Raw genomic sequence first — 26,162 nt, 5'->3', positions numbered from 1 at the left:
GATACAAATGTAGTGATCCAAAGAGGAACGTGCACCTGAATGTTTATAGCAACAATGTCCACAATAGCCAAACTATGGAAAGAACCTAGATGTCCAACAACAGATGAATGGATAAAGCAGATGTGGTATATATATACAATGGAATACCATGCAGCCATCAAAAGAATGAAATCGGGCCATTTGCGACAACGTGGATGGAACTAGAGGGTATTATGCTTAGTGAAATAAGTCAATCAGAGAAAGATAATTATCATATGATATCCCTGATTTGAGGAAGTTGAGAGGCAATGTGGGGGCTTTGCGGGTAGGAAAAGAATAAATGAAACAAGATGGGATCGGGAGAGAGACAAACCATAAGAGACTCTTAATCTCACAAAACAAACTGAGGTTTGCCGGGAGGGGAGAAGAGAGAGGGACATGGGGTTATGGACATTGGTGAAGGTATGTGCTATGGTGAGTGCTGTTAAGTGTATAATCCTGGCGATTCACAGACCTGTACCTCTGGAGCTAATAATACATTATATGTTAATTTAAAAATTTAAAATAAAGAGAAATATATCGCTTCTATGGTGCATTTGATAGCTTAGGGTAAAAAGTAAAACCAAGATATTAACACGAAAGAAGTAAAATAATTTCTTGTTTCTACTAAAACAGCAGTAATCTTTCATGTCCAGTGATTTCAGATTTAACGTGGCTATTGAAAAACCATGGATAACAAGTTTCAAAGTCCCTTACTTAAAAGGAATAATTTGGGTCCCAAAAGTAAGTTAATTCAGAAATAATGAAGGCACAGAACAGACTAAAAGCAAATGACAATAGCAAGTTCTGTTAGAGAAGATTCACAAAGTAATCTATATTAGCGGCTTATATATATAATCTGGTATTCTTAGGATTATAGCTTCAGAAGGGAGTCAAAAATCAAAATAATGAATAAAAAAAAGAACAAAGGTAAGGAATAACAAGTATTCAACAAGTGGATGAGTATGATATTAGGTTAGGAATGTGGACTAGAAACTAAATACTTTTTTCTTTAGAGTAAACTGGGTTGTTATACAGAACATAATTATATGACTCTTCTATGAAATAGGAACTGTCATTAAGCTAAAAATTAAACAAAGTTAGAGCACAAAGGTACATGAGGCAATGAGACAGAGGAAAACAGCCTAATCCTTTAGGACAAGAATTTAAAGCTGTGTTGGTGATCATGCTGGCATTTTTTTGTGGTTCACTCAGCAACAGAACACGGTCCCCATGCTCTTACAATGGAATATAATTTTTTATTATGAATGGACTGTTAATTTTTCTTGTCTTTGGGCATTTGTTTTATGCTAGCAGTCTGCCTTACAAGGGGATTTAGATGTCATATTCTCTAATGATAATTCCTGTCCTAATGTTTAGGGATAAAAATATGGCCTACTGTTTTAAATTTTCAAATAAGCATGAAATAGAGTAACCATACTGCAATAAACATTTATAGTGAATCCTCTATTCTCTGAAACAAAAGAAGTAAGAGTAAACAGAATCTTATTTCTTAAACAGTAGCTTTCAAATATTTACTAAAAACATTTTAAAACTGAGATCTAAAGTATTTATATGAATGAATGAATGCTTCTATTATTTAGTTGAAATTCACACAAAATGCTAAAGCAAAATATTTTCCATAAAACCCACTATTAAAACTGTCTAATTCTTATCTCTTAAGATTCTGACATATATATTTAATGTTATCCCCCCAAAATTTAAGAAAACCACTTTGAAATCATTTATCAATTTCAGATTATGATAATTTTTGATGTGCAATTCAAATATACTAAATTTCCATGGTGTAAAAACTTTAAAAAGCATAATTTCTTTCCATTCAGATGTGTCCCTTCCAATGACAGGTTAGTAGACTGTAAAATAAAATTTTAAATTTAGATTTCTATTACACATATTACCATCTTATACTTGTACAGAATGGCGAAATCATTGTTTCTTGATCAAGTGCAATTCTGTACAAGCAGTGGTATTTTTAGCTAAACACCTGACACTAAGAAAGAATTATGACAACAGAAGGTTTCTGCAAAAAAAGCCAGTACAGATTCACTTAAGTTAAATGTTTTATAATTTTACCTTTAAGAGGATAAAAGTAGCAATGGATCAATCACTTTAAGGAAAATAAACACCTTACTAGTTTTTTTAAAATGTCAATAAAACATCTATAATATAAGTCTGTAATTCAAGAAAAAAGGTTTCTATATCATTCTCATCTTTAATAATATAATTTGAAAATATTTTAAAAAAACAAAAATTTAAGACACAATATTAAAACTATCTTTTGGAAACACTTTCACAGCCTATAAACTCAGCAAAAAGCTACACTTCATTCAGAATGTAATTTTTTATTTTGTAGACTAAGAGTTCAATTCCAAACTCTAGATTCTGTCAGAGTAAGGCAAGTAACGTCATAGTGTCTGTTTCCTTTTCCTTTACATGGAGATGGGAACACCTCTTCATGGGACTAAGGGAAAGTTTGATTTAGATAAAAGATAAAGCCCCAAGTCCAATGCTAAGTACATAATAAGCACTCAGTCAATGACAGATAATCATTCTTCAGTTAACCACTAGACATCTGCTTGAATGAACTCCCTCTTCCCGTGACAGAAAATTCTTTTCTGTCAATAGTCTTAGATATGAGGACACATGAATTTATTTTAGATATTTTTTTCTTTTTCTTTTTTAAAGATTTTATTTATTTATTTAACGGAGAGAGAGGGCGAGATCACAAGTAGGCAGAGAGGCAGGTGGGGGAGGGGGGAAGCAGGTTCCCTGCTGAGCAGAGAGTTCAATGTGGGGCTCGATCCCAGGACCCTGGGACCATAACCTGAGCTGAAGGCAGAGGGTTAACTCACTGAGCCACCCAGGCACCCCAAATTTTGTTAGATTCTTAAAAAGACATATTCCTTTTGCTCCCTTCTTGGGGAGTCAATAGTTAAATTTGTAGAGTTTGTTGTTTTTATTGACATCTTGTGGCTATTGGCCTTAACACTTTATAATATACAATTTCAACGCTATTTTCAATAAATAGTTTCAATGAGTAAGTCTGCAATAGATCTGAAATTTAACCCAACAATTATATACTTCTATTTCTTAAATCTATTCTTTAAAAAGTTATAAACTTTGGCTTCCTTTTTTCATTTTTCTTCTTCAACTTCAGTTCTCTATCAGTCTTTCCAGAGAGGGCTGAGCAACCCTCTACATATAATAACCAAGAACACTGCCTCCATATCCTTCAGTTTCTGAACAAATGGTCCATTAAGAAAATTATTTTTTCTAACACACAGAAAAATAACAGGTCACTAAAAACAAAAGATGAGTATAATAAAACAACTCTTCAAAATATAAACTTGAGATATTCAATTTACTTAGACCAATTACATTATGTAAATCTGCATCTGCCTATACAGGCATATAAAACTCAGGTCATCACTTGATTCTTTCTAGTCTTCTAGACCATGCTGCACAAAAGAACTTTCTGTGATCATGGAAATCAAAAGATTTCAAAAGAACTTTCTGTGATCATGGCTTAGTATCTGTGATCCCCAAAAAGGTAGTTACTAGCCAAGTGTGGCTACTGAAAATAAGACTAAGGTACTTACTTTTAAATTAAATTAAATGATTAAATTTAAATAGCCACATTTATCTACTACAATGGACGGCACAGCCTTAGACACACTCCTTTTCTTTCTCTTTACTGGAAGCTCTTATTTAAATCCTTGTTTTAAGTCCCTTTTCTGTCATATCTAAGATTGAACAGCTTGACAGAGTTACAATCTCAAAAGCAAAGAGAATTACTGAAAAAGACTTTTCCAAGCTACTTTTAAAATGTACTTTTTGATGAAGAGTACCACATTCAATTATTTTAGATTTTCTAAGCACGGTTCACTGAGAAATGAAAAATAAAATAAAAAAGTAATAACACACACATCTGAGTTGCTTGAAATTAAAACTCTAACAATATATACTGTCTTCTAAATTCTCTGTCAGCTACATAACTAATCCCAGAATAAGATAATGGTATGATTAAAAACAAGTACAGCACAAACCATAGCACAATAAAGCAGTACTAAGTAAACAGATAAAAATCACTGTTACGCCCATCTATTCTCTGTGATAATAGAAATATTAATGAATGGAAATATGATGGATCAAATGAAACAATACAATGTGTTAGCCAATGAAGAGTTGTACAATTTTTATCATGAGTATTATTTACCACATATCAAGTCCTAGCTCAGTTTTAAGGGATTTTTGAATGACTAATTATGGTTCTTTCCAATTAAATCTGAGCATAAGCATTACTTTATTTACTTTTCATAATCATTACTTTAAAGTAAAACTATTAAAAAGGTGACCATAAGATCTCAGACAAAGATTTTAGGTATTTTAAGTTCCCCTTTGTTTTCTTCCCCAGTCTCCCCATATACACACATACTCATCTCTTTCAAACAAATGTAGGCGTTTAGAAGGAAAACAACTATGGTGCTTATCTGTTAGAAATGAAAGCATGGCCTCTCTCTGGGGCTGGTATTAATGTCATTACCACCAGTCAATTCCTCCTTTCTTCTGCCTATCAAAACTTGGCTTTTATTACCTTGGGGGTGGGGAGGTGGGGAGGGAGAGTGGAGCATGTAAAACAACTTCAGTATTCTGGGGATTCAAAAGAATTCAAGCTATGTGAATGCAAGTTATGTGCTAAACTACATACCAATTTCTGAATGACTACTGATTTAATTTTTTTGTTTGGCATTTAAAACATAATGAAACTTACTATTCTGAGCCAGCGCTTGAAGCAGACAATCCAAGCATCCTTCTAAACTATCCTCAGTTCTGTCAACAGCTGTTATCTTCAACTTCTTCAAGGTATCACTGAGATTATCTGCTTATAGAAAAAAAGAGAAATCAGAACTCTCACTAAAATATGATCCTCACGTTTCATGACCGTTACCACTAACAGGCATTATTGTGAATAACTTCCACAAACATTACAAAATGGCAATGGACTGTACCATTACAAATTTTTTAAATAAAATGTATCCACATTTAACTCAGATATTAAATATTCATTCTGTATATGTGAGATACCAGGGATATTCAGGAATATTACAGATTGTCACAGAACATCTTCTTCAGGATTCTTATACCATATTTAGCCTGTTCAAGAAACCATCCATGATTAATTAAAAAAAAAAAAAAACGAAATGTCCCCAAAAGATTACATTGCTTTGCAAATAATATTTTGTTTCATTTTTGGCTTCCTCTGCTGTATTTCAGACATAAAATGAAAATGAAGGTTTAGAAAAGTTTCAAAATGACTTAAAATAATAGAAAGCTGATAGCTATAAAACCTACTCTAACACTGCCATTTGAAAAACACTTCAAATCAAAATACTGCTATAAACTAAAACATGTACATTTTGGATTATAAGGCCATGCTCTAATCCTAATTGCATGTGGTTTCCCCCACACTATACACTGTAAAAATTTCTTTACATTAAAAATTCAGATCCCCACATTTATCCAATGTAAATTTTATTTACATCAATTATTTCTATCAACATTTAAATACTAAAAATTAAAACACTTTTTAAGATTCATTTTAGTAAGTCATTTAACTCTAAGTTATAAAATTTAACAGTAATATTTAAAAATATATATATTTCAGAAACAAAAAACTCATTAAAAATAGTATTGTTCTACCTTTTAACAAGTCTCCACAATGTCTGCCTTTACAGAAAGTAACTGGGTTTTCACATCTGCTTCTATAATTTGTTGTTTGGGTTAAGCAGATGAAGAAAATTCACCCTTAAGCAGCCTTAAAACATGTGAGGCTGTTTTTGAAAAACAGCAGGGTATTTTAATAGCCTTTTCAGATAATTGTGGATATTCTTTGACACCACGCCAAAACTGGACAAGTGGTAGTTTTTAAAGGTTGGTTGCCATAAGAAATCTGAAACAATATTAATAAATGCTTCCAACTCACATTCATATCCACTGATCTCCTACACTTTGAATCTTTTATGCATGTAAGATATTTATCATCAAAGCACTGGTCATCAAAAAAATTAGGTCGTGGAGTTACGCATATTTTCCAAATACTGACATATTTCATTATACTATTTCAAAATAAAATATTTGCTAGTATCATCACTAATCTTATTAAAAGACTCTTTGTAAATCCTGGAGAAATATCAAGCTGAAGGCATGCAAGTTTCCCAAAATTCTAATTTTCTCTTACAAACTTCAATTTCATTACCAGCAACAAATACTGTCAGCTATTTCCTTAAATGATATATTAGCCTCATTCACTTGTGAGAAAATATCTGCCAAATATAAAAAACCAGTCTTGTCTGTTCTTTCAAATAAAAAATGACTTTCCATGAAAAAAAAAAAAGTACCTTGGTCAGCTCATAAACCACTGCTCAAATGTTTCTCTTCAAAACATGAGACTCTGCAATGCAACAAGTGTTTTATGTGTACCTCCCATTTCATGACAAAGAATATTTTTAAAATGTGTATACAGATATTGAGGGTTTTTTTTTTAATTTTTTTTCCTGCTTCATAATGGGCATTCTTAAGCTCATATTTTTTTCTTCTTCATGTTACAATGAAGAATACTACTAATACAATTCAGTACTACTACTGCTCTGATTCACACATTTTAAAGCATCCTCAGTTTTTTACCCATAATTGCTTTTGTACCATAATTATGGCAAATGCAGGCAGTACTGACCTCATAGACACGCTAATGGGATACCAAGGACCTCTAGCATTGCTGCTGCAGTTAGAAATTCAGGTATTTTCTTACTTCAAAGTAAGGTATATATTGTAATAGACTTCTGCTCATTTCCAGGTCAAAACAATTCTACAAATATGATGAAATCCCCTATTATAAAATGAAAGATAATTACTTTCCATGCCAATCCAAGAAAAAGTAGACTTAAGATTTTACATAATATAATAACAACATGCTCTAGGGACATCTCATACAACCTGACTGTTCCAGTAAACCTAAACCTATAGTTTATTAAAAATCCCAGATTATCATTCATATCCAAGTTTAATATTTACTTTCTTAAGAGGGGCTAAGCAGTTTTAAAAAACTGATTTTTATTCTAAAGAAAAAGTACATTTGTATGTATCTCTTCTGTAAGCTAAAAAGAAGATGTAGGGCATCATATTTCAGATATTCTTGTTCAAACTTACTAAGTTCATATTAAGTTAATTTTCCTGAAATAAAGTATGAATAATGTACAGTATCTAAGTTCATATTATTAAGATTAATAAATGTAATTATCCCAACACCAAGGAAAAAAATAAGACTTATGTTAGTCAAATTACAGCAATCCATCAAAACTATCAGTCAACAAGAAATAAAAGGCAGTTAAGGGGCGCCTGGGTGGCTCGGTGGATTAGGCCGCTGCCTTCGGCTCAGGTCATGATCTCGGGGTCCTGGGATTGAGTCCCACATCGGGCTGTGTGCTCAGCAGGGAGCCTGCTTCCCCCACCCTCCGCCTGCCTCTCCATCTACCTGTGATCTCTCTCTGTCAAATAAATAAATAAAATCTTTCAAAAAAAAAAAAAAAGGCAGTTAAGACTCATTTAGTACTACTGATGTTGGCATCTGAGTCTTTTTAAATTCTTTCCTTCCCTTCATCCCATCCCCAAAGCTCCTTACTTAATATCCCCTTCTGATGGGAGTCTCAGTCTGGATTATATGAGTCCAGAGACAATCCTTGTCCATTTTATCTAAGTCTCCTCTGCCTTAACCCCTCAGGATCATTTTCAATCACCATATCCATTCTTCACAGCACTATTCACAAGTTTTAATTATATTTTTTGTTTAACTGTTAATATACGCTCCCCCACTATATTTTATGGGACATCAACTTAACTATAGTCATTGCACAGTGCCCAGTAAATATAAGGACTGAGTTCGTTCTTTGCACAAAGCTGTCTAGTTACCATCCTTTGTATCACACATTTAAGAGCCAGAGTGGGCCAATAGCAAAGGCAAGTTAATTGTGACCTGTTAAGCACCTACTACGTACTCCATATAATTTAAAATATAAATAGTGTCTTACATTTTAAGATACAAAAAAAAAAAAAAAAAATTCACTGAAGACAATTTAAGCATTTAAGAATATAAAATATGTAACTAAAAACTACATAGATCATCCCACTTTTAAAAGACTTTTTATGTCAGTAAAAAAGCATTCAGCCTCTCCATGGGAATAATTACATGCCTATTAATGATGTGAGATCTTCTCAGGGAAGTTCATTAAATTCTACATCCAGAGACAACCAAAGCTGTCAAACAGAATTACTATAAATCTATTATGATTTTAAGCATTTTAAATGAATGAACAGGTTAGTACTGAAAGAAACATTAATCAGTTTATAAAATAAAATGCTAGAATGTTTCATATCTTTATTAGAATGCTGATTACATGAATATATAATACATTTCCAAAGTTCATCAAACTGACCATTTAAAATCTGTGCATTTTAGCTTATAGAACAGAGGGAGTTAGGAGCAGAGGGTATTATTTCTGGAGCAGAGGGTATTATTTCTGGACTCCCTCAAACTATGACAGTACATTTCAGCAGTGAATTCTTACCATTAAGACACTGAAATTGTTCTAATGGAAATCTTTCAGCTTCTGGTGGCAGGGATGAAGGGGAGGCAGTAAGTCAAGAATAATTTTCATGGGAGGTTCTACTACTAAGAAGTATTAATAATCAAAATAAATTTTTTCTTAGAAGAATTTCTTTCCTATATGACAACATTTGACAAGACTAGCTTGTTTTATGAAAGAAAATACAACATTTTCAGAGTTAAGCAAAGTTGACTTTGTCATTAATTCTGCATTGCCTACTTCTAACCACTTCTTCACTCTTAAAACCACAACCTAACCAAGTCTTCTTAAACTCTATCAAAATTACACTTGCCAAGGTCTTAAATGATATCTTGACAAATCCAATGGATTTTTCTCAATCCTCTTATCCAATATCTTCGTAGCAACAGACTCCTTTCTTTTTTGGTACACTTTCTACTGACTTCAGAACACCAGTCTGAACATTTGTTCTCAGGCTGCTGCTTCTTTCTCTACCCCTTCGATGTTAGTGTGACCTCCGTTTTACCTTTTCTGTATTTTTCGTTTTGCTAGTTTTATAGTCCTAGGTTCATAAAACTCTTAGCTTATTTCTACTGTTAGATGGGAAATTCTTGTAGAACAGTAACTTCTAAGATATACACACTGCCCTCTATAGTGGAAATTTACCAAACCCTGAAAATCTACCTTACTTTCTGAATTACTTGCATCTTTTATTGTAAATTATGGTACAAACTGCCATGATTAATATTTTTATTAGGATGGGGGATACTAAAAACAATGACATTTCATTATGTTTTTTTCTCATTCTAATTATTTCAGAAATCAGATAAACACTTTCCAAGCAGCCACCATTCATTCTTTTTTTTTTTTTTAACTAACATATAATGTATTATTTGTTTCAGGAGTACAGGTCTGTGAATCATCAGTCTTATACACTTCACAGTGCTCAGCACAGCCCATCCCCTCCCCAGTGTCCCTCACCCAGCCATCCCATCCCTCTCACCTCCCTCCCCTAAAGCAACACTCAGTTTGTTTCATTCTTAAATGGTATTAAAGTCTATTTTAGTTTAAACCAGAAACATTGTAGTCTAACTTGTCACCTTTGATTACAGGGTCAAGAGTCTGACAGATGATCTTTGCAACTACAGTCTTAAGCCATCATGGATAAAAAGCAAGATATAGTTTGCAGAATTTTATTTCACACAATATCCAAAACCTTTTCACTTAGAGTTCAAGAACTATTTTACCGTTGTTATAGCTATCAAATATAGCTTTAGCATATAACATGACATAATAAATTAATACATTGGCTTTTTTTTTTATTAGATAGTGATTTATAGTGAGACCCAGGCTTAATTCTTTGTTCCAGAAATGACCAAAAAAAAAAAAAAAAAAAAAAAAGTGAAGGTGATTTCTTTTCCTCAACAACCCCCAATAAATTTAAAATACTATACAAAATAGTGGTCAAGACCCAAAATACGGTAAGCCAATTTAGAAAACAATGTAGATACATCAACAAAGCTTGAGGGTATTTGTCGAAGAATTTAAAGAAACCCAAGAATTATACTAGAATGATGTTGGAGAAAATGTATAATCCGTCATTACAAATACCCTCTGTGTGAAGAACTGTTGGAGAGGTGTCTGGGTGGCTCAGTTGGCTAAGCAGCCGGACTCTGAATTTTGGCTCAGGTCATCATCTCAGAGTCATTGAGATCAGCCCTGAATTAGACTCTGTGCTGGGTATGGAGCTTGCTTAAGAGTCTCTCTCTCTCCCTCTCCCTCTGTGACTCCTGTCCCAGTTCAAGCACATGCACCTACTCTCTCTTAAAAACAAAAAAAACTATTGGAATGATCTCTATACACAAGAGTTCCAGAAGATGCCACAAAGTAGAAACCATATACTTTCAAATTTCACTTTTATACAGGTAAGCTAATTGAGTTCATATCGAAGGAAAAACTCTCTAAACATAAAAATAAGCACTTGAAATGTATTCGCTCTGCTCCAGTTTCTTATACCTAGCATATGCCTGCAAACAAACTTGAGTCCTTACAGTATCAATATCTTACCACCAAGATCTTACAGAACATTTTATCAGTTTACTCTATTATCCAGTATTTCCCAGTTTCTCAGTCCCCACTTATCTCTGGGCCCTCATACTCCCTTAGATTAGAACATTGATCTAGGACTTAATTATTTTTTAGCTGTGAATTTCTACTTCTCCAGGATAATACGTAAGTGTCTACCTACAATGCTTTAGCTCTGGCACTTACATCCAAGAGTAAAAGATAATCATCCCTCCAAGCTCTGCCCTACACTCTAGGATATACCTAACAGGGAAAGAAAAGCAGACAAGGCACAGATAATATAAATTGAATAAGATGAAATTCTGCTAAATGTAGGGGAATGTTTAAAGGCTATATAAGACAGATTAAGAGAAGTGTTTGGGCTGTATATTTAGACTTACAAGCAGTCCTGAGCGAGATTCTTCACCAGAACATACTTAAAAGTATTTAATTAAGATTGGTGCAAAGGGAGTAGTTCCACTTAGTAACCTAATAAATAACAAGGAAGAGATAAAACACACTGAAATTCATAAATTTTTAGGTAACACCTAAAATTTTCTGGATAATAAAATGCGAAACAGAAAAAATGGTACCTACACAGATAATCAAAAATGTGAAAGGTGAGCTTAACATAAGTATATATTAAGAATCTAAAAAAAAAAAAGATACTATTTCAACTATTATTTATGAACCCACAAATATTTTCCCAGGATAATGCTACAGAAAGCAAAAGGAAAATTGAGATTCAAGATAAAACAAAGGAGAATTTAGATAAAAACTTAACAGAAAGTTTGACAATACCCTTACTTAAAGCTACGATGCACCATAAATTTGAAAGAAAATTAAAGCAACAGGATGAAGAGACATTAAGTCAACTATCAACTTGTTACTTAGCTCGAAATTCATTACTGCCAATCTATAAAAACGAATCTGGGCCCTTTAAATATTTTTTCCTTTGCCAGGTGGCATGATACAAGATTTGTCTATCTGAGGACAATGGATAGCACTGAAGAGGAAGATGCTCTCCTTCTGGCTCAGCTTTCATAATTTTCTGCAGTGTCACAAGTCCACAAGTCATAGCTTTCAACATACATTTTGTCCAGTTCTCAATTCAGGCAGCAGGACTATATCCAAGAGCCCTAGACAACTCAAGTCTGCATCCCATCACCTTCTGACCAAGTTTGTCCTTCCTTGGATATGCTCCCATAACCCTAGATTTCTCTTCAGATTTGCTATCTACCTTTAAAAAGTTACTTTCCTATTATTGCTTAATAATTTCTATATTAAATGTCTCCTGTTTAAATTACTGTGTAATGGAAGATTATTCTCTTTGGATTTCTTGATATTCCTGCACTATTAGGGCCTTCTGAGCAAGGGAAATTGATAAATTATAATAAAGGTAAGTCTCCCTTTCTGGAGACATTTTAGGATCATAAAAAATTTCCCTCTTCTTTCCAGAGATTTGCTTTTAGCTTATATTTAGAGTAATACTCCTAGAGATACTTCTCCCTTTCCCTAGTGATAATTTGTTTTAATTCCAGAGTAAAGACATGGGTGTGTGTGTGCGTGTATGCAGTTTTTTATATTTACAAATACACACATACAAACTTTAAAGCATAATCAATCCAAATGTTACTATAATACTGATTACCTTTCTATGGTAATGTTCTTAATAAAAATATTATTATTGCAATTAAATTATTTTAGAAAATCATAATGACCCTATAATTGAAATCCCTTGGTTAATATACAATAAAGTATTATTTTTTCCAGTGGAAACGAACTTAAAACCCACTGTCTCCCAAAAGGTAATGGAAAAGATACAGATTCAAACTAATTTTGCCAAATATACTAATATGAGGTTATTATTATAAAATTAACATTAAAATTAATACCAAAGATAGCAACTACATTTTAATTTGGAGAGATGAATATAGATATTCCTTTTTCCTATCAGGGTTTTTGGGGTTTTTTTTAAGATTTTTATTTATTTATTTGACAGACAGAGATAACAAGTAGGCAGAGAGACAGGCAGAGAGGGGAAAGCAGGCTCCCCGCCAAACAGAGAGCTTCGAGGGGGTATAGCTCAGGGGTAGAGCATTTGACTGCAGAGAGCTTCGATCCCAGGACCCCGGGATCATGACCTGAGCGGAAGGCAGAGGCTTTAACCCACTGAGCCACCCAGGTGCCCTCCCATCAGGTTTTATTAGGCTAGTGTGTTTTGGAAAAAAAAAAATACACAGATTTTAGTGGTAACTATCCTTATTAAGAGTACTGACTGACATTTTTAATTAGCCAAACAGGTAAAATTTACTATAAAGCAACAGTAAACTGTTTAAGCTATATAAACATGTATATTTCTTTTCTGGCAGCAAATATATCTTTAGGGGAAAATTAAATAAACCACAGAGGACAAAATTCTCTGTTAAGCTATCTTTCATTGAGATGAAAAGAAAAACTCAGTAAACATTTATTCATCAGGTAGTTCCCACTGTGATGAGTTTAAATAACAATTTATTTCTTACTGAAACAATGCATCTTTCAGGTTTTATAACTGTTCCAATTATTACAGTTACATAACAAACTACCTCGAACTTAATGGCATAAAGCAAAACCCATTTCACAGATTCTGTGAAACAGGAATTCATAAAGGGCACATTGAGGAGGGTTTTTCTGTTCCACAAGGTTTGGGGCCTCAATGTAAAGTTTCAAAGGATAGGGGTGTATCTCCAAGAGTGACTACATAGCAGGGGCTGGCATCATCTGAATCATCTGATGGTTCTCGTAATTGGCCTCAAAGGACTTGAAGGTTATGAATGCCAACCTGACACCTGAGGCCCCTCCACATGGCATGGTTTCCTCACAGAATGGCAACTACAGGGTCAGACTTTTCCAAAGCTCCAAGCAGACTGGTATTCCCACAAACAAGGTGAAAGCAACACTGTGTTTTACTACCAAATCTAGGAAATGACACAGCACTTCTGGTGCATTCTATTGGTTACAAGTGAGTCACAAGCATGCCCATATTCAGCAGTAAGAGAACTCCCCAACTCTCAATGGGGAATGGCAAGTTCTAGAAGAATATATGGGGGGCAAGAGGTATTGTTGTGGCCAGCTTTGGAAAACATAATCTACTATAATTATATTTACTAAACTGATTTGGTTAAAATAAAACAACCAACAGCATTAAATCCTTTGAATGTTTTACCACTGAACACAAGGTACAGTTTCCCCCAAAATGACTGTATGCTCAGCTTTGGAAACAGAAATTAAAATTTATATGGTTATTATCTTAATAATATTTATGAAAAAGGATTATTATTACTATCTATATACTGTAGATAAGAAAGTTCAATTTGAAAGCTGAAAAACTTACTTAGAAAGGTAGTGCCAGGAGTGCCTGGGTGGCTCAGTGGGTTAAACCCTCTGCCTTCGGCTCAGGTCATAAGCCCAGGGTCCTGAGATCAAGCCCTGCATCTGGCTCTCTGCTCAGCGCAGAGCCTGCTTCCCTTCCTCTCTCTCTCTGCCTGGCTCTCTACGTCCTTGTGATCTCTGTCTGTTAAATAAATAAATAAAATCTTTAAAAAAAAAAAGATAGTGCCAAAGGTGAGATAAATCCAGACATGTGTGTCTTCAACACCTAGGTTCTTTCCACTGGACAGGCAGCCCACATATTACCATGTTAAATGAAATTCATGCAGATTTCATGAAAATCAGAGCTGTGCAAAGTGAAGTCTACCTAATTCTTGCTTTAGAGAGATGTAAACCCTTCAAGAATGAATTTATAACCCAACCATGTTACATAGTTGTACTAGCTAACTGCCTATGTATGTGAATGTGTGCAGCAAAATAAAGAAAAAAAAAGGGTTGGTTGGGAAGGGAGGGGAATCACAATGAAATGTAGCAGAGGCAGCCTCTGCCCTTGTATCTCAAGAGTAATAACAATGCTGGGTACATACTCTAGCTTCCATTAAATGTTTAAATAGATAAATAAGTTCTAAGAACTACTTTCTTGATCATTTCAAGTAATGAGCACCTATATATTCCTGAGAAGCTATACTAGGGCTGAAATGGTACATATGATGTTTTCTCTCATTAAAATTCTTGGGGCTCTTGTTTTTTCTTTCAAGAATCCAAATTACACCCTTATCTGTTTCTATTAGTCATTTCTTTAATATTATCTTCCAGTTAGAGGTTCTAAACTTTTCAAAAGCAGAAACTGTCACCACTTGCATTACTTTTCACTTTCTGTAATGCATAATATGACAGTCCTATGTTTCTTGTTTCTGATCTGACCAATGATGTTTTATACAAACCATATAGAACCAGAAATGTGACAGTTTTATTGTTTCTTGGAGCTTCACACCACTCTTGCCAAAAATGCATTCTTACAACCAAAGCAAATTAAGTTAGTCGGCATTAATCCTATCTTTATTGTAATTGGTTTTGTTTTTGAAGCCAATTATATACTTTTAAAAGTAAACTAACATTTCTATTTCTGTAAAACAAATATTTCAATGTAAAATTTTTTTTTTAAGATTTTATTTATTTGAGAGAGAGAGAGAGCACAAGTAGGGAGGAGGGGGAAAGAGAGAAGGAGAGGCAGGCTCCCCGCTGAGCAGGGAACCTGATGTGGGACTCAATCCCAGGACCCTGGGATCATGACCTGAGTCAAAGGCAACCCCTTACCCAACTGAGCCACCCAGGCGCCTCTAAGTTTTGTTTATTTATAATAATCAGTCTCATCTCTTATAATGGAGTTACTTGAGGAATCTTCAAATGGAATATTTTTCAAAAGAACTAAAGGAAATAATTTTTATTTTTTTATCAATTTCTTGTTAAAAACAATCTCAGATGGTGTTAGTTCACAGTTTTGAAAGCATTTTTTTGTTAAAGTTCCATGATTCCTGGTTGTTGTTTTTCTGACTATAAAAACCAACCCCCCACCCATAAGTTAGGAGAACTTACTAGTTATTTGAAATTATTTTATATAATTTTATATAATTCTTTTCTACATAATTTATAATTTAACTTGTTTTATATTCTTTAAAATTATAGAATTCTATGTAATTTATTTTATATAATTGGTTTAAATATATAATCCTTGTATGTTAGAAAATGCTTTCTAATATACACAAGAAAATGATGCTTTCTACAAACAATCTAGCAGCCCTATTGCACTTTGATGACTCTTTAAAAATGCCATACCATCATTCTGCCTAGAAAGGCACCATCACACACACACCCCTTCCAAAAAATAGGGGGAAAAATACAATGATCTGGGTTTGGGAGGTGGTCAGTCTTATTAAATAAGTGAGTGTAAAGGTTTGCACATTATAATTTGTATTAGTTCTTTATGAAATTAGTTCTCTATGAAAAGGGGCTCTATCCCCCCTTCCATTTTTAATCGAAATCTATTACTTGGTTTTTATTCAATAATAATGATAGTATTTGAAGAATACAGATGAAAAAGGGATTTAAAAGAGCTTAAGTAACTGGCCAAAGGCTATACTACAGAATTAATTTATGAAAGAGGAGAGATTCTATCCTCTACCTCTTCAATTTCATTTTTTTTTAAAGATTTTATTTATTTGACAGACAGAGATCGTAAGTAAGGGGGGTTGCACGTGCCCTGCTGAGCAGGGAGCCCAATGCAGGGCCCAATCCCAGGACCCTGAGATCATGACCTGAGCCGAAGGCAGAGGCTTAACCCACTGAGCCACCCAGGCGCCCCTCAGATTCACCTTTTAAACAGAGTACTCAAGCAGCATGTAAAAACTGGTTAAGAGGGGAAATGCTGGGGAAAAGAACATCTGTTACAGAAGAGTGAAATAGTCTCAAGAAGGGGTGATAAGACCCTGAACTGGCAGGTAGACACTGGGCTGATTCAAAGAATCGTTAGAACTTACGGAATCTCATGGCTATTAGAAAGAGAAAGACTAGATTTCAGGAATGACTGACTGGATGGGTGGTGATACCATTCACTGAGCTAGGGAATTCACAAGCTTTAAAAGTAGGGGTAAAGGTGAGGTAGTATAGCAATTAATCTATAGTAGAAATAGGCAAACTACAGTCCATCTCTTGTTTTTGTATGGCCCAAGAGTTAAAAGTTTTACATTTGTAAATCGTTGAATAAATCAAGAGAAATATATTTCATGATGTGAAAATTACATGAAATTCAAACTTCAGCGTCCGTTAACAAAGTTTTACTGAAACACAACTCACTCCTTTATTTATTGTTTATATCTGCATTCACATTATGATGGCAGAGTTGAGTAGGTAGACAGAAACCATATATACATCATGTATCAGTTTACACTCTGTTTGAAGTACTACAAATTACAGTGGCACAGATGTGCCTGTCCATTGTTTTGAACGCCAAGTGTACTGTCATATCATAACACTTCATTTTAATCATTAAGTCAAAACAGGAACCATATACTTCAAATGTCATGCTTTTAAGGCATTATAAGTGGTGTATGGATTATTTTGTTATTGCATTAGATAACAAACCAATGTATCATGCAATGATACTATACCTATACTGGAAAAATACTACACCTATATTACCAGACTAAGCATTCATCATATTCACAATTCATAAAAAAGTAATTATCAGAGAAATTAGAAAATATAAAACACAGTTGCTCATCACAGCTGAATTTCTTTACAAAAATAAAAATGAAAATGAATCTACAAAGTAAGTTTCTAAGTGGCTCACTTATTAACCAAGCAAGGAAAGCTGTTTACTCATGGTAAGCTGAACTGTGTTCTGAATACAACAATCAAAGAAACATTTGGCAGGGGGAAGAACACGACTGTTTGAGAATAGCCTTTCTATCATGATAGCTACTTGAAGAGGTAAGGACACAGGGAGCATTATCAATATTCAACTAAAAAACAAGGTACATGATTCTGAAAGATTTTCATTGGTTTTTGATGAGTTGACAAACATTAGTGATACTGCTTAATGTTATTTTTGGAACACTGATGTTGAGCATGATGCAACTAAAGAATCAGCCTCTATGAAGAGTCTGCATAGAACAATAGGCAAGTTTATTTTCAAAGCTGAGAACATAAATTAATTCAGTACAACCTGAAGGGGAATCTGCTAAGATGTGCCATAACTGATGGTGATAAAAATGTGATGAATGGAAAAAGGCTTAGCTGAACAAACTTACAAAGTTTGTGAAATGTAAGGTATTTGAAGCCTATGGTTCTTCATTATATTATTCATCAGCAGGCATTTTATTAAGAAAATGTCTTAAACTATCATGTATTATTGAACCAGTAGTATCAATTTCATTCACTCTCACAGACATAAGCATCATCAGTTCTATGTACTTGGTAAGTAGAAGCTGAATACCCTGACTTGCCTCATCACGTAACAGTTTAATGGCTTAGTAAACACAATACAGTTTTATTGTGATTTTCTAGCTCAAAGGTGAGATGAAATTTCTGGGAGAAAAAAATAAAAAAGATATACCTTAACCACTATTACCAAACAATGAATTCCTCTGGAAATTAGATTTGCTGCACATTTGATATTTCCTAAAATCTGACCTGAAAATCAAGGCAATATAGTGCTTATATGAGAAATTTCAACTATGCTGTCACTTTGACAACACTGTTGGAAACACAAGTAACCATCAATCCGTTATATACACTTCTTGTGCAGTCAAATGTTAAAAGAAGAAGATCTCAATGCATACACAAATTTGCAACAGATATATTTTGCAAGCTCAAGCTATGGTTACAGCAGTGTTTTTCAGACCTCATTTCAAATGCAAAAGAAACTTCTATACATCAAAAATACACTTTACCAAGCAACTGAGGAGCTTCTACCTTTCTGTCAGAAGCAGTTAACCTGCAATGTAGTAGCATGCTAAATAGCAAGTATCAAGAGAATAAGAATCTAAAAGAATTCTATAAATTCCTTTCATAGAAATGAATATGCTCATTAATAAAATCATATGCTCATGACTGATAACAGTATTTGGCAGTATCTATCTGTGTAAAAACATGTTTCAAAGACAAAATCCATTAAATCACATTACAGATCTGTATTAACAAATAACATCTGGATCAATTCTGATGATACGGTAACTCTGAATACCAATTAAGTGAAATGCTATCTGAAAAACAGAATTATAATATTTTCATTAGTAGATCTGTATTGCAATAACTTGTGTTCACTTGATGTCGTACTTTGAATTCAGTCAACAACAAAATATTTGTGGATATTTGTTTCCTTTCATCATATATTTCTCTCTTTGTATGTAATATCTTTGATTTTGCCTATTGGACTACAAAGCCTAAAATATTTAGCATCTGGCCCTTTATGTAAAAAGCCTACAAACCTATGCTCTATAGCGATGCTATTGAAAGTGCAACATCATCTGCCAATGTCTTGACAAAGCAAATTCTCAGCCCACCCAACACCTACAGAATCAAAATTTCTGAGGGAGGGGCCTAGTAATTTTTTCTTCTTAAAAAACGCTACATGATTCTTAAGTAAGCTAGAGTCTGAGACTCACTGCTCTGAACAGGATTTTAGAGACTTAGTTCTCTTCCCCTGCATAAATTATCTGATTCTGTGAATCAGTAAAATGGGGACAGTGTCATCTACTTCACAGAATTGTTGAAAAGATTAAATTAAAGCATTAACATAATTGACATCAATAATTCTTATTAAATGATAATAGTAATTATTAATTCATTGGTGTAGTAAAACCCTCTTGTACCAGCCCATGAGACATGATTATTAAATTTTTAGGAATTTTATGAAGCAACTATTAAAACAGCCATTACTAACCTAATAAGCCTAAATAAGTTATGTTAAAAAAAGGTATTAATACTCAAAACTCATAACTACTTAATTATTTTACTACATTTCACTATTATCTGTATCTATATGATGGATCTACTATATAATGGTTTACTGCAGCTCATCTTTTCCTAACTATACATTCACAGGATATCAACAACCTCCACAAATCAGGGCTTTTTTGGAGAAGGGCTTTTGGTTAAACATTAACCATCACACTTCTAGTTAATCATTATTAAAAATTGCATGATGAATTTCATTTTGAACTGAATGAGTCTGAATTAACTATGCATGTAGAAATATTTAATAATCACCTAGATAAAAAGATAGCCCATACATGTATATGTGCCTACATATTTATTTTATAAATATTTAATTTATTTATTTATTTGACAGAGATCCACAAGTAGGCAGAGAAGCAGACAGAGAGAGAGGAGGAAGCAGGCTCCCTGATGAGCAGAGAGCCTGATGTGGGGCTGGATCCCAGGACCCCGGGATCATGACCTGAACTGAAGGCAGAGGCTTAATTACCCTCTGAGCCACCCAGGCGCCCCTGTGCCTACATTTATTATAGTCCATACATGTATTATATAAAGTGCCTACATATAGCCCAAACGTTATATATAGTGCCTATATATTATATATAACATATGTAGTAACCTATATTGTTAAAAGTATGCCTACATATACTATAAGTATAGTATATGTATGCCTATACTGACTATATATATAGTATATACACGCATACATATTTAATAATATATATAAACACATATAGTATATGTAGGGACTAATAGCATATATATAGTAGTTGAAGTCATAAATATGGACAAAATTAAGCAAAAATAGCCTTTAGAGCAGAGGACAGATACAGAGCTCATATGGAAAAAATTCATTTTCTGTACAAAAAGTTGGTTGGAAGGACTTTGGAGTTTGTAAGCTACAGCTCAATTTAACACTTCCATTTATCACTATCCTAATTCTCACTTTTAACTTCCAGCAACAAAAGTTTCTCAGCAGCAGGCAGAGAAAGAGGGGGAAGCAGGTTCCCTGCTGAGCACAGAGCTCAATGTGGGCTCAATCCCAAGACTCCGAGATCATGACCTGAGCCAAAGCCAGATGCTTAACCCACTGAGCCACCAAGGCACTCCTAAAAATTTGGGTAATTCTTATGGCCACTGCTCGTGCCACTAATAACACCAGAATTGCCCAAATTCAGGTGACCTGGAATCTCTGAAGAGGAAGGCCACACTATTTTCCCCAAAGGCACCCAGAAACTTCCACCATGAAAGTTAAAACCCAACAGTTCTCAAAATGAATTCGCGCTATCCTAACTTCCCATATAGTAGTACTAGAGACTTCAAAATATGACTTTACCAAAGATAGTGAATTTAACCCTTTTCCCATCTGAAAAAAAAATAGGTATATGGGACAAAGATATAATGCCAACATAAGGAAAATTGCTGAACTAGGCAATCTGTCATTTATGCTCTTCAAAATAATAAATTTGATTGATTACCACTTTACCAAAAAAAATGTATCACTCTAATTCACAAAAAAAAACAAGTAGAAGTACTATTTTCTAAATTTATCTGTGAAACCATTCCTGAACTTAAAAATAAAAGAGGGGGGAAAATTTCTCTATAAAGCTAATATATATTTATAGAGAAAAAAAAACTCCAGGAATTAAGAGTATAGTAAGAGGCATAAATATAACTAGAGAAATCCCACATTCACAAAATCTAATAGTAAATAAAAAGTAATAAAACCATTCATCAGTAAAGAGTGTATTTTAGGTAAAATGCCATGTAAAATTATAAAACCATTTCTAAGCTCACTCTGCACAACAGATTTTGCAAGCATAAAAAGTATACTATACTAAGACATAATGGCATAAAAAACGGAATGTCAAAGAAATGTGAAGCACTATGGTGAAATTACAAATTATTCTCAGGCAAGAAAATAGCATGTGTCATTCCATGTAAAGTGCAATGTTTTAAAAATGTTTAAAGAAACCTATGCTTACTTAACATATCTTCAAATAGGTCAAGGGATAAAGCATGAATACATAGTGAATTTCTAGTTCCACTTACTTGTTACTCAGCCTCTACAACTGACCTCCATATCTACTATATCTTTTAAAGCTGCTTTTTAGAAAATATCCTGGGTAATATCCTAATCAAACCCTATCAACACAGGTCCTTTTCTCAGTCCTTACCACTCTGTCCCAAAGCAATGGACATTATTGACCATTTAGTCTTTAATGAAATTAGCCACAGGCCAATTCTAGTCTTTCACTCCTACCTACTTCTCTTTCACTGTCATTCAGTCTCATTCCATTCTTCTTCCCCAACAATGGGTCATTCCTCAAGATTCTTAACCTTGGACAAATTTTATTCTCTCTGTTGCCTCTCAGCCTCCAAACTAACTTGAAATATCATCTCAGGATATTTATGGATAACTTCCTATTCAAATCCTCTCTTAAAAGTTAAAATAACTATTTGTTTAATTTTTTTTTTACCTAGTTTTTACCTAAATATTTTCTTACCTTGTTTCAGCCAGTCAACAAATATTTACTGCATGGCTACTATGTGCCAGACACTAATGTTAAAAATGTATTCAAAACCTAATGAGAGTCCTTGTCATCAATGAGCAGAGAATCTAAATGTCCAACTCTTCAGGTCCAAAATTGACTGTTCATGTTTCCTCTTCAAATGGATTAAATATATATTAATAGTTCTGCATTTTCTTTATTGCCCAGGCGATACTGTATTTCTTTCTCAACTCTATATTCAATTGGTTGGCTAGTGAATCCTGTTCTTCATTTGCAACATTCTATTTCCACTTCTATAGCCTAGTTCTGGTTGGTAAATATTTCCATCCAAACTACAACAAACACCTTCTGAAGTGTTCTCTATTTTTTCATCTAACCCATCCTTCAATCAATTAACAGATTAATTTTCTAAACCACAGATGTGATCCATCACTTAACTGCATAAAAATGTTTCATAGTCCCTCAACAGACAAGTCAAAGTCCAAAAAACCTCAACTTAGCATTTAAAGTCCTCCATTATCTGGTCTTTACCTACAAATACTTTTTCTCTGACACCCACTCTTACCTTACCTTTTGCTCCAGCCAAACATGGCTATTTAATCATCCTTGAGTGGTGTCTATCTCTATGTCTTCATTTGTGCAATACCTCTCCTGCTAACCCCATCCTAACAGTCTCCATTCATTTCTACCTTTCAAAAGCTTAACCAACCTTTCATTCAAATAACATCCCTCTTCTAAAACCTCTCCGTGCCCTGAATCTATAATATATGTAAAGGTCTTTTATATCACTTATACTTTATTTTACAGCTATCTGTGTATGTATCATATTGTTCCTATTAAGGTTATATGCAACTTGAAGTATGAATGTCTTATCTCTGTCCTCCTACAATTCATTGTACATGGGTGATATTCAATAAATATTAAGTACACAGTGAATTTATGATAAAATATGTATTATAGCCATTGCCCATAAGACAATACAGAAAGTTTTCTTCACTTTCTTACAGAGAGAAATCACTGCCATGAGAATATTTTTTTTAATCACCTTACTTATTTCTTAGAAAGACTTAAAAAAGTGATTTCTTTCCCACCATCAGTCAGGGTACCTCTTATGTATGTATCAATTGTTATAACTTCCTTGGCTCCAAATATGAAACTGCTTCACAAGGTTTCAATTTTATGTTATTGCATATACCTAGTAATCAAACACTAAACCTCCTTACCATGGAAGACAGCAGTGCAGAAGGAAATGGTTTGTCTAGAGGCTACCCCAAAACCCATACCTCTAAGACAACCCAACTTTCTTTCTTTTTTTTTTTTTTTTTAGTAAGAAGAGGACTTGTAGTATAATTATACTTCTCTGTTCCCAATTCCTCCAAACCTCCATAATTATCTACCAACCTGAATGTTCAGAGCCAATACTTTCAGGTTCATAATTGAAAATAATAGATAGGTTTTAAGTTCAGCAGTGAACTCACCAAAGATTTATTGAATATCTACCATGTGGAAAGCACTATGGGGTACACAAAAATTAGTTAAGACATAATTCACATCTTCGGGAACTCATTACTAAATGCACAACACACACACATAAACAACTCCATTATAAGGCAGATTATGTAAGTGCTAAAAAGCTTCCAACAAGGTACAGAGTGTTATGAGGAGACTGATTTAATCAGAGTATCTGAGAAGCTTCATATGAGAGATGGGTTTCTATCTGAACATTCTTTGAAATCAAGCAATAACATTCAAGATTTTGAAGATCAGTTATTTTTAAATAAATAATTTTAAGTATTTTCATTCTTAAGTATTGCAAAATAACTGAATTTTTTCTACTGAAAAGATTCTGACTCAACATGTAAGTTAAAATTTTATTTAAATGGATTTTTTAGCTCACCTTGAAATATGGGTAAATGTATTTTACAGGCCAAACTTGTGGCAGGTAAATAAGGAGAAAAAATTTGTATGTTCAGGGAAAATTCACAATGTGTTCAATAACCTGAATTAAATTTAAAATTCTACTATTTAAAATTCTACTCCTAGAGAAAAGCTAGGTCCGTATGGGTCACCCAATTTTACATTAAAAGGGGGGGGGGTTAACTGAAAATAAAATTCAGGGCCATAGATCCATTTTTCATTCATACCACCTCCTCCTCCAACACTAGCCTCTTCCCATTATATGGCCAAACGTCTGAAACAGAGCTTGGAGGATGTGCTTTTCCAGTAAGCTCCATCGACACCATTTCTAGATTTAGATACTTCCTTGAAGATTCTAAGTTGCCGTGACTGAACTCTAGACGTGTTGAGCACTGTATTGACAGATGAAAGAACCACACAGTCATTTTAGGCTTAAAATAACTTGCACGGAAGGGGTGGGAAAAGTCCGAGTTGACAGATGCCAAAGGAGCAAATTTTAAAAAGAGGAAATTATAACAGGAGTGGAAGCAAACTAGGAACATGTCGAAGGATAATATTCCAAATCGCTACTATTAAAAAAAAAAAAAGAAAAGAAATCGTCTTTTAATCACAGAACTCATCAGACGTTTTTGTAATTACTGAACTTAAAACTTCAGCAATATGTTATGAAAAAAATTTTAGGATGAATTAATTATATGGAGGCTTAGAAAATATATTCGGTTTTAAGTATCTCACCCAAAACAATTTCTTGAGATTAACCATGCATACAAAGCAACTAAAATCAGATTATGTAGATTAAGGCAGGGAAAGCTGGGAAAGAATAACTAACACGTAAGTTCGGTAACACGTTCCAGGGTGCGTTTCCCCCTACAGCAGACACGCGGAGGAACCGAAAAAACGGGTCGAGCACAGCAGTATTGCACACTGTAGTCGCCCAACACCAATTCAACAGCTAGCGGTTCTATCCCTCCCTCCTCACGTTCCTCGTGGCCTCTGACAAGTCATCCTCTCAACCTATGAGGCTGTCCGTTCTCCCCCATCAAAAATAATCTCCGTGCAGGTTGTACAATCGCCCTGACAAACTACTTGCTCTCACTTCCCCGCCTCGGGATGAACAGTCCTCAAGATGGGGAAAGGTCGCCCTGACCGGGAAGTTACGCGAAGTGGTCTCTCTCGCGGTGGGACCGAGCCTCTACACCAGCAGACGCCGGGGAAAGGAAGCGGGCGGCCTCCGGGGAAACGGGGATGGGGCAGAGGATGCTAGCCCGCGAGGCAGGCTCCGCGGTGCCGGGGCACCGGCTCGGGCAGGAAGAATGGAGGAGGGGAGGCGCGGCAGCGAGGTGCCCGAGAGCCGGGCGGCGGTCCGCCCCGCGGCCCGACCCCACCCCGCGCTCGGGACCCTCCCAGCCCGGGGACCGGCGTGCGTTCCGCGTGCGCCGACTCTCCCCGGACGAAGAGACACTGTATTACACGCGTGGATTGGAGAAATCCGGCAACTTTGCGCGAGAAATGCTTCCCACCCTGCAACACGCCGAGAAAGAGAAAAATGTCAGGCGATGACGGGGGAGGAAGGATGACTTACCCATGTTTCTCCCAGAGGGTGAGGAGCCAGCAGGGCGAGGCGAAGGTCTCTGGTGCGGGCGGCGCGGCGCTGTGTCCTCCCTCTACCTCAGTCTCTCCCGCAGCCAGGGAGGGACCCGCGGGGGGCGGCCGCCGGGGAGGAGCAGCTGCTGCTGCTGCTGCTGCTGCAGGCGGCGCGGCCGCGGCGGGGACGAGCGGCGGGGGGCGGGGCGGGGCGGGGCGGGGCGGGCGCAGCCTGCGGCGGGCGCGGCTCCGAGCGGGCGGGCGGCGGGGACGCCGAGCCGGCCTGAGGAGCGCCTGCCTAGACTCGCGGCCCGGCAGGGCCCCGCCCTCTCCACAGAGCATGCTCAGTGCCATTACCCCGTCCCCCCTCCCCCGCCCCCGAGGCCAGTGAATCTGAGCGTGCGGGTGGGCGTGTTTGCGGACCAGCTGCAGCCGCCGCGGAGCGGCTTGATGGCGACTGCCTGAGGTGCGGTGGATGGGCCAGAGAGGATACAGCGCGGCTATACTGAGTCCCGAATGCTACTGGCTGGCTTGCCCCGGCTTGCTCCCCGACCCGCCA

General features: G+C 35.4%; 1 protein-coding gene across 6 annotated transcripts in view; it reads right to left on the bottom strand.

The window, feature by feature from the left end:
* The window catches only part of RAP1GDS1 (Rap1 GTPase-GDP dissociation stimulator 1), a 145,827-nt gene extending 120,016 nt beyond the window's left edge, over positions 1–25,811 (bottom strand). For 2 of the 6 annotated variants that reach the window (XM_004756025.2, XM_045067041.1), the window contains exons 1-2: positions 25,602–25,811; positions 4,811–4,921 (exon numbers count right to left, since the gene is read on the bottom strand). In XM_004756025.2, coding sequence (XP_004756082.1) covers positions 4,811–4,921; positions 25,602–25,605 — 115 coding nt within the window. In that variant the 5' untranslated portion in view covers positions 25,606–25,811. Of the gene's footprint in view, positions 1–4,810; positions 4,922–6,772; positions 6,795–25,601 lie in introns of those variants that run through there. The other 4 variants (XM_004756023.2, XM_004756028.2, XM_004756024.2 and 1 more) reach the window with 3 other exon arrangements.
* Positions 25,812–26,162: the final 351 nt, after the last annotated feature.

Source organism: Mustela putorius, unplaced genomic scaffold (assembly GCF_011764305.1).
Source record: "Mustela putorius furo isolate JIRA1106 unplaced genomic scaffold, ASM1176430v1.1 tig00003871_pilon_pilon_pilon, whole genome shotgun sequence".
NCBI classification, from domain to species: domain Eukaryota; kingdom Metazoa; phylum Chordata; class Mammalia; order Carnivora; family Mustelidae; genus Mustela; species Mustela putorius.
Note: the sequence above shows the minus strand (reverse complement) of the source record. Positions and strands in the feature narration are given on the sequence as shown.